The 8,305-nt window shown below is 47.2% G+C and overlaps 1 protein-coding gene across 1 annotated transcript; it reads right to left on the bottom strand.

Annotated features, from left to right (window-relative positions):
- Nucleotides 1–1,558: 1,558 nt before the first annotated feature.
- ANKRD33 (ankyrin repeat domain 33) lies at nucleotides 1,559–7,604 on the bottom strand. Its single transcript, XM_056798192.1, has 3 exons — nucleotides 7,475–7,604; nucleotides 3,730–3,870; nucleotides 1,559–2,278 (listed from the first exon to the last, which is right to left on the bottom strand). Exons 1-3 carry the CDS (start codon nucleotides 7,593–7,595, stop codon nucleotides 1,575–1,577), a joined length of 966 nt encoding a protein of 321 aa, XP_056654170.1. The 5' UTR covers nucleotides 7,596–7,604; the 3' UTR covers nucleotides 1,559–1,574.
- Between the last annotated feature and the right edge of the window lie 701 nt (nucleotides 7,605–8,305).

Consider the following 8,305-nt stretch of genomic DNA (forward strand, 5'->3'; position numbering starts at 1 on the left):
AAGTGTGGTATATGTTGGTGATGGAATACTATTGTGCTCAAAGCAATAATAAAGTGGAGGAATTCCATGGAGACTGGAACAGCTGATGCAGAGTGAGAGGAGCAGAACCAGGAGAACATTGTACACAGAGACTGATACACTGTGGTACAATCAAATGTAATGGACTTCTCCATTAGTGGCAATGCAGTGATCCTGAACAACTTGGAGGAATCTATGAGAAAGAATACTATCCACATTCAGAGGAAACACTGTGGGAGTAAAAACACCAAAGAAAAACAATTGCCTGACTACATGGGTTGAGGAGATATGGTTGGGGATGTAGACTCTAAAGGAACATCCAAGTGCAAACATCAACAACATGGAAATAGGTTCTGATCAAGGAAACAAATAATACCCAATGAAATTGTGTGTCGGCTGCGGGAAAGGTGGGTGGAGGGAAGGGAGGGAAATGTTGTGATTATTGTAACCAAGTAATAATGTTCTAAATTGACTAGATAAATTAATTCAAATTGAAAAAAAAATAAGCTGAGGGTTGGGCTCAAGACTGACTTTAGAATTGTTTCCAGAACAGAAGGTAAGAGTTTAAAAAGGAAAGAGAGAGAGAGAGAGAGAGAGAGAGAGGGAGAAAGAGAGAAAGAAAGAGAGAGAGAGAAAGAAAGAGAGAGAGAAAGAGAGAGAGAAAGAGAGAGAGAAAGAGAGAAAGAAAGAGAGAAAGAGAGAAAGAAAGAGAGAGAGAAAGAGAGAAAGAGAGAAAGAGAGAGAGAAAGAGAGAAAGAGAGAGAGAAAGAAAGACAGAAAGAAAGAAAGAAAGAAAGAAAGAAAGAAAGAAAGAAAGAAAGAAAGAAAGAAAGAAAGAAAGAAAGAAAGAAAGAAAGAAAGAAAGAAAGAAAGAAAGAAAGAAAGGAAGGAAGGAAGGAAGGAAGGAAGGAAGGAAGGAAGGAAAGAAGAAAGAAAGAAAGAAAGAAAGAAAGAAAGAAAGAAAGAAAGAAAGAAAGAAAGAAAGAAAGAAAGAAAAGAAAGAAAGAAAGAAAGAAAGAAAGAAAGAAAGAAAGAAAGGAAGGAAGGAAGGAAGGAAGGAAGGAAGGAAGGAAGGAAGGAAGGAAGGAAGGAAGGAAGGGAGGGAGGGAGGGAGGGAGGGAGGGAAGGAGGGAGGAATGGAGGGAGGGAGGGAGGAAGGAAGGAAGGAAGGAAGGAAGGAAGGAAGGAAGGAAAGGAGGGAGGGAGGAAGGAAGGAAGGAAGGAAGGAAGGAAGGAAGGAAGGAAGGAAGGAAGGAAGGAAGGAAGGAAGGAAGGAAGGAAGGAAGGAAGGAAGGGAGGAAGGAAGGGAGGAAGGAAGGAAGGAAGGAAGGAAGGAAGGAAGGAAGGAAGGAAGGAAGGAAGGAAGGAAGGAAGGAAGGAAGGAAGGAAGGGAGGGAGGGAGGGAGGGAGGAAGGAAAGAAACAAACAAACAAACAAACAAACAAAAGGAACATAAAGAGAAGGGAAGATGGGCTGTGGAGAGGCAAAGTCCAGGGTCCTATTCCAACTCCCTGAGTTGCCTGCCTATTACTTAGGTCCTTCCTAGCCTATCTTCTCTAGAATTTCTTGCCTCTTGCTTCTGCCAGTTTCTTTTCTTCCCTGAGTTTTTGGTAGTGCCAGGAAGGGGGTACCAGCCCTTGATGCCCTGTAGGAACTGGAGCCTTACCCTTCTGACAGGATGGGGATGGAGCCTTGGTGAGGTGGATTTTGGGGACCCGTGTCTTAGAGCTACCACCATTCCTAGCCAGCAGCCAATCTGGGCAAAGGCTCAATACCCCTGAAGGGCTCTGATGTGGAACTAGAGCCTGATGGCCAGAAGGAGGCTGAGAGACACTTGGGGTTTGGGGTCGAGGGGGTACTGTGCCCTGGAGCTCAGGCACAGATGGACGAAGCATGCCCAGTTCAGGTGGGAGGTCTGGGCATAGAGTGTGGCAGGCAGTGATGATGAATGGGCTGGCTAGACTTGTAGTTACTCTCACCAGGTGATCCAGGACACCACCCTCCTGGGGAGGCTGGGGGAAGGAGACACTGAAGGCACTCTGGAGTCTCTCCAAGAAAGATGGAGTGATCGGGTTCTGGGCCTGTGCCACAAGTCCAGCTAGGGCCGGCCATTCGAGCCGAAAATGCCTACTGAGCTGCTCGATCCGGGGGTGCTTGGCCAGCTGATGGATTCTTATCACAGTCTCAAAGTTATCCGTCAGGGCTGCCCATTCCAAAGCTGTCTTCTTCCGAGCCGGGTCCACGGCTGTCAGGTCAGCTCCTGAGGAAAGGAGAGAAGAGTTTCTCCAAACAAAAAGCTTTGAGGTTAGACTTCAGAATCCAGAAGAGAGTGGGTGGTTTTAGGATCATGGAATTCAGAGACATTGGAAATCATCTAGCCCAACCCATTTATTTTGCATATGAGGAAACTGAAGTCTAGAGCATCTCTTTATAAGAGACATTCTCTTCTATTCCTCCTCCCACTCTAATCCCGGAGGAGCTGAGATTAGACTTCAGAAAACTGACTGGGATTTAGAATGAGTGTGTCCCTGGCAATCTCTTAGCAGGAGAGAGCCCCCCCCCCCCCTCGCAATCTGTCCTCTTTCCTTAATATATTATGCCACAGCAAAGGAGGGGATGAGATTCGGTTGGGCTTCCCAAAGTAGGAAGCCATTCTCAGAGGTAGATGGACTTTGAGGGGCTTCCCCAGATCCCCTGTCCTTTCCCTCTGCTCCAGAGCATTGTATGTCCTAGATAGGAATAAACTGGCTGAAGCTCCCTCACATCCCAATGTGGTTATAGCTCTGTACTCCCTGTCTGTTTCCCTCTCCCTCGGGGTGAGTAGCATGAGATCCCAAAGAATGAAATTAGGGAAGGGGCTTGGAGACTGCTTCTAAATACCATTTTTGGCTAGGCAGCCTCTAAAATCCTTTCAAGCTCTAAATTGGTTGCATGTTCCTACCCTAAAAACCAAGTCTAGGAACAGCTAGGTGGCTCGGTGGATTAAGAGCCACGACTAAAGAAAGATGAGATGTCCTGCATTCAAAGTTGACTTCAGGCACGCCCTAGCTGTGTGACCTTGGGCAAGTCACTAACCCCCATTGCCGAGACCGAACTTCTGCCGTAGAACCAACATATAGTTTTGATTCTAAGACAGAGGTAAGGATTTAAAAAACAAACAAAAAAACCCGGAGAAAGAGGATGACGTTTCTGAGCGTGGCCACAAGGGGGAAGCACCTACCCAGGGAAACAGAACAAGCTCGCCTTGGAGTTTCTGACTATCGACGCCCTAGACCCTGTTTCTTTGGATCCGTGGCTGCTGTCGCCCTGTGGGAGGCTCCGTGGGACCTTTTTTCCTTTCAGAAGGAATCTCAAGCCTCTTCGGGGCTCTGCCTGCTCCCTTTCACTGATTTCTTTATCAGGACATGCATTCCGAGTCTAATCTCAGCCCTCTGTCACGACTGAGGACCAAAGCGTCCCCCTCCACCAAGAAGCCCTCTCAGGACTCTCCAGCCTCAACTCCAAGCTCAGCTGGATGAGCCCCCATTCCTCCCCAGCCCGGTGCTAACATCTAGAGCTATCCCTCGCTGATTCGTGCTTCTCCGCCTTTATCCTACTGGCGTGGCCCTTCCCGAGGAATTGGGTGACTCAGAGCGGGGTCTCCTCCTCCCTTCCTGGCAAACCTGGGGAGGGACCGAAAGGTGCGCAGCCCGTCAGGGCAGCCCCACCCACCTGCCATGAGAAGGGCAGCCACACATTCTGGGCGACCCTGCACCGCAGCCTTCATCAAAGCCGTCAGACCTCGGCTGTCCCTCTGGTCGAGCTCCAGGCCAGGGTAGTAATTCAGCAGGTAATTCACCAGGGTGACGTGTCCTGGAGGGGCACAGTCAGACAACAGCCAGGGCTTTCTCGAGCATCCTCGTAAGCTCCAGGGAACGGACCCTGAGGACTGGGGGAGAGGGGAAGGGGAGAAGCCTGGCTTCTCTGTCCCCAAGGAATCCCCTCAAAAGCGAAACCACCAAGTTCCCACTCCCCTCACTCTACTCAGCAAAGGAAAACTGCTTCCCCCTGTGCCTAGGCATAAGGAGGGAGAGGTACTGGGCTTAAAGCAGGGGTTTTTAACCCAGGGTCTGGGATTTTGTCAATGTTTTCATGGAACTGGCTTCCTTTGAACGTGGACCTTTTTCTGCCTTTCAAAGCATTTCTCTAAGGGAAAAGTCCATAAACTTCACTAGATTGCCAGAGGGGTCCAGAGCATGAAAATGATTAAAGATAATGTTGGAGTTATAAGGGACCTCTAAGGTTAGGTATTCCACATTCTCTTTAATTTTACAAATGAAGAAACCAAGGCCTTGAGGAGGAAAATGACCTATCCAAGATCACACAATTATTACATGTGAGCTGGGATTCAAAGCTAGGTGTTTTGAGTCTAGATTCATTCTCTTTACAAGGTCTACTCAGAGAACTTGGATTCAAATATTAGCTGTCCATTACTATCTGAGTGACTTTGGACCCTTAATCCCTCTGGGCTGAGACCCAGTTTCCCCTGATGATCTTCCTCTGACACTGATCCCTGAACAAGTAATTTGAATTTTCATTAATGTCTCAGTTTCCCCATTTCTCATATGAAGAGTTGAACTGGATGAATTCTAAGATCTCTCCTAGCCCTAAATCAATGATGCCAAGAGATCTGATTCCTCTGACACTGACATCTGGGCAGAATATTTTCCCCTCTCAAAGCTGGGGTTTCCTATTTTCTTTTACGCCTGCCCTAGAGCCCTGGAGTAGAGAAGATTGTTGTCACAGAGTACTCTGAATGTGAATGGGGGAAAGAAGAACGAGACCCTTGAGCTGGCAGGGGCCACAGAGCCTGGGCTGCAAGAAGGCTGGGTGTGTGAAGAGGATGCTCCCAGGGCGGAAATGTCCTATATTCTGTGTGTGAAGTTGTTCTGAGTTTGGCTAAGAGGATTTCAGAATCTTGAAGTGGCTGCATGTAGAGGTGAGTCTAGGGAGGGCTGGGAGGGCTCAGGGAAGATGCCACAGTGTTCAATTCTGAATGACCAAATGGGGCTGCAACTGGGGTTTGGTTCCATGCGGTCAACTCCGGTTGCAAAAATTCCTCCTGCCGGACATTAATTCATTGCTGGTGGAGCTGTGAACTGATCCAACCATTCTGGAGGGCAATTTGGAACTATGCCCAAAGGGCGACAAAAGAATATCTACCCTTTGACCCAGCCACAGCACTGCTGGGTCTGTACCCCAAAGAGATAATGGACACAAAGACTTGTACAAGAATATTCATAGCTGCACTCTTTGTGGTGGCCCAAAACTGGAAAACGAGGGGATGCCCATCAATTGGGGAATGGCTGAACAAACTGTGGTATATGTTGGTGATGGAGTACTATTGTGCTCAAAGGAATAATAAAGTGGAGGAATTCCATGGAGACTGGAACGACCTCCAGGAAGTGATGCAGAGCGAGAGGAGCAGAACCAGGAGAACAATGTACACAGAGACTGATACCCTGTGGTATAATCGAACATAATGGACTTCTCCATTAGTGGCGGTGTAATGTCCCTGAACAACTTTCAGGGATCCAGGAGAAAAAAACACCATTCATAAGCAGAGGATAAACTGTGGGAGTGGAAACACCGAGGAAAAGCAACTGCCAGAATACAGCGGTTGAGGGGACATGACAGAGGAGAGACTCTAAATGAACACTCTAATGCAAATACTATCAACAAAGCAATGGGTTCAAATCAAGAAAACATGTAATGCCCAGTGGACTTATGCGTCGGCTATGGGGGGGATGGGGGGGAGGAAAAGAAAATGATCTTTGTCTTTATTGAATAATGCTTGGAAATGATCAAATAAAATATATTTTTAAAAAAATTCCTCCTGCCAAGCAAGTCTGGAACTCATCTGCTATAGGTAATCTTAGAGAGATACCTAGGGGTGCTAAAAAGGTAAAAGACACACTTGCACTCGCACAGCTATTGTGGGGTTTATTTTTGTTGAATTTTCTTTTTAAAACCCTTACATTCTGCCTTACAATCAGTATGGAATACTGGTTCCAAGGCAGAAGAGTGGTAAGGGCTAGCTATTGTCAGGAAGTGTTTAAAGTCAGATTTGAACCCAGGTCCTCTGGACTCCAGAACTGATGTCCTAGCCACTGAGCCACCTAACTGCCTCTGTCATGTGTTATAAGAAGAACACATCCCAGGTCTGTCAGACTATGAGGTCTCTCTCTATCCATCTGCCAGGCTGCTATGCCATATATATATATAGTATACCTCAGTAAGCTTCTTGGCATTTACATACTATATGTGTGTGTGTACACATGCGTGTGCTATATATACTAAACTCCTTAAGGTATATATGTAACATATACTATAATATAATAAGCATTCTATATTTTGATAGATAAATAATATAGTTCAGTAAGCTCCTTGCTATATACATGGCAGATGTAGATGTAGCTATATAGATGGATAAATGGATAGAGGGATGGGTGGACAGTTGGATAGATATACTCTTCAGTAAGCCCCTTGAGGCCAGGAATTGCTCCTTTGTTTGTTTGTTTGTTTGTTTTAGGGAGCTTTCTGTTTGTTTTTTGCCCCTGCATCTTCGTAGTCAGTCAATAGCTGATAGACACTTATTATGTGTCACTTAGGTGCCAGTCACTGTGCCAAATGCTGAGGCTACAAAGACACGAAGGTAAGTGCTGCTCTCTAGGAGCTCACAAGGTGATGAGGAAGATAATATGCAAAGTGTTGTACAAATGTTCTTTACAGGATAAATGGGAGATAATCAACTGAAAGAAGACACCAGAATGAAGAGGTCTCAGAAAAGGCTTTTTGTAGACTCATATCACTGCAAGGACCTGGGTAGTTCAGTGAATAGAGAACCTTGCCTGGAGTCAGACAGATCTGAGTACAAATTCAGTGTCAGAGACTTACTAGATATGTGATCCTGTCCTCTGACCTCAGTGTCCTCAACTGTAAAATGAGAATAATGGTAGTACCTCCCAGAGTTTTTTGAGGATCAAATGAGACAATAATTGTAAAGTACCTGGCACACAGTCAGCATTACATAAATGCTAGCTATTGTTATGCATTATTATTACTATCATTATTATCGAACACAGGGCGTTCCAAAAGTCTTGATGCAATTTTAACCTTTAATAGCTCAAACTGACCTTTGGGACATCCCATGCAGTAGAATTAGACTGAATAAGACAAGGAGTGTGAGTATTACTTCTCCCATTTTACAGATGAGAAAACTGAGATCCAGAGAAATGATGGAGATCCTTTGTAGTCACACAGCAAATAAGTGTCAGAGCCTGGGTTTGAATCCACAGTTCCTGACTCTAAGTCCAATCCTTTTTCAGCTACACTAGGATTGAGAAAATGTTCAGCCTTTTGCCTCCCTGCTACATTCCCCTCTGCCTTCCCTCCCTCCACCTCCTTGCTCTCCCACCTGCCTGGGCAGCCAGCATGAGGGCTGTGTCCCCTTCTTTGTCCTGGTGATTGACATCGAGAAAGGGGCAGTGACTGAGCAGGACCACGATGCTGCCAAAGCCCCTATAGCAGGCGACCATGAGACCTGTCTGAGGAAAGGGCACCACTCAGCAGAAAGGGCACAAGCTCCTTCCCCATCCCCTCTTCCAGACCTCCGGCTCTTGGTTCCCTCCCCAAGAAGCCCTTCTCATCCTTTTCAGCCTCGAGCCCCAGCCAGCCTAGCATGTGCAGCATCTTTCCCTGGTTCCCCTCTCCTCCCCCCCCCCCCAGAACCCCTGCTTCTGCACATCTTTGACCCAGTGCCTGTCCTTGTCCTGAGAGGGTTCCCCTCAGCTGATCACTCCATGCCCTAGATTAGCTTCCCAAGGGGCCAAAGCACAAAAGCCATTATCCCTAACCCCATCCTCCCCTCATTCTCCTCAGGCCCCCTGGGGGACTCAGTCTTTCTAGTCTCTGGAGTCAGGGACAGGAGTGGTCTACACGGTCAACCCCTCTTGGCTGGCCCTCTGTGGAGGCCCACCTTGTTACTGCTGCCCATTTCCTCTCGTTCCCAGACCAGGGCTGGGCGGGGGGGAGCTGGTTTGCTTACCCTTCCATTTTTGTCCACCTGGGTGGCCTCTTCAGGGCTGACCCCCCTATTGAGAGTTGCTTGGAGTTTGGCGGGGTCATTGTGGACACAAGCCCAGTAGAGAGGCCCCAGCTCACTGCTTGGGGAAGGGTTTTCAGGGGGAGTGGGGTCCTTGTCATGGAGTTGCACAGAATCTTTGGACAGTTCACTGCACATGGCTGC

This window comes from Monodelphis domestica, chromosome 5 (assembly GCF_027887165.1).
Source record: "Monodelphis domestica isolate mMonDom1 chromosome 5, mMonDom1.pri, whole genome shotgun sequence".
Lineage (NCBI taxonomy): Eukaryota > Metazoa > Chordata > Mammalia > Didelphimorphia > Didelphidae > Monodelphis > Monodelphis domestica.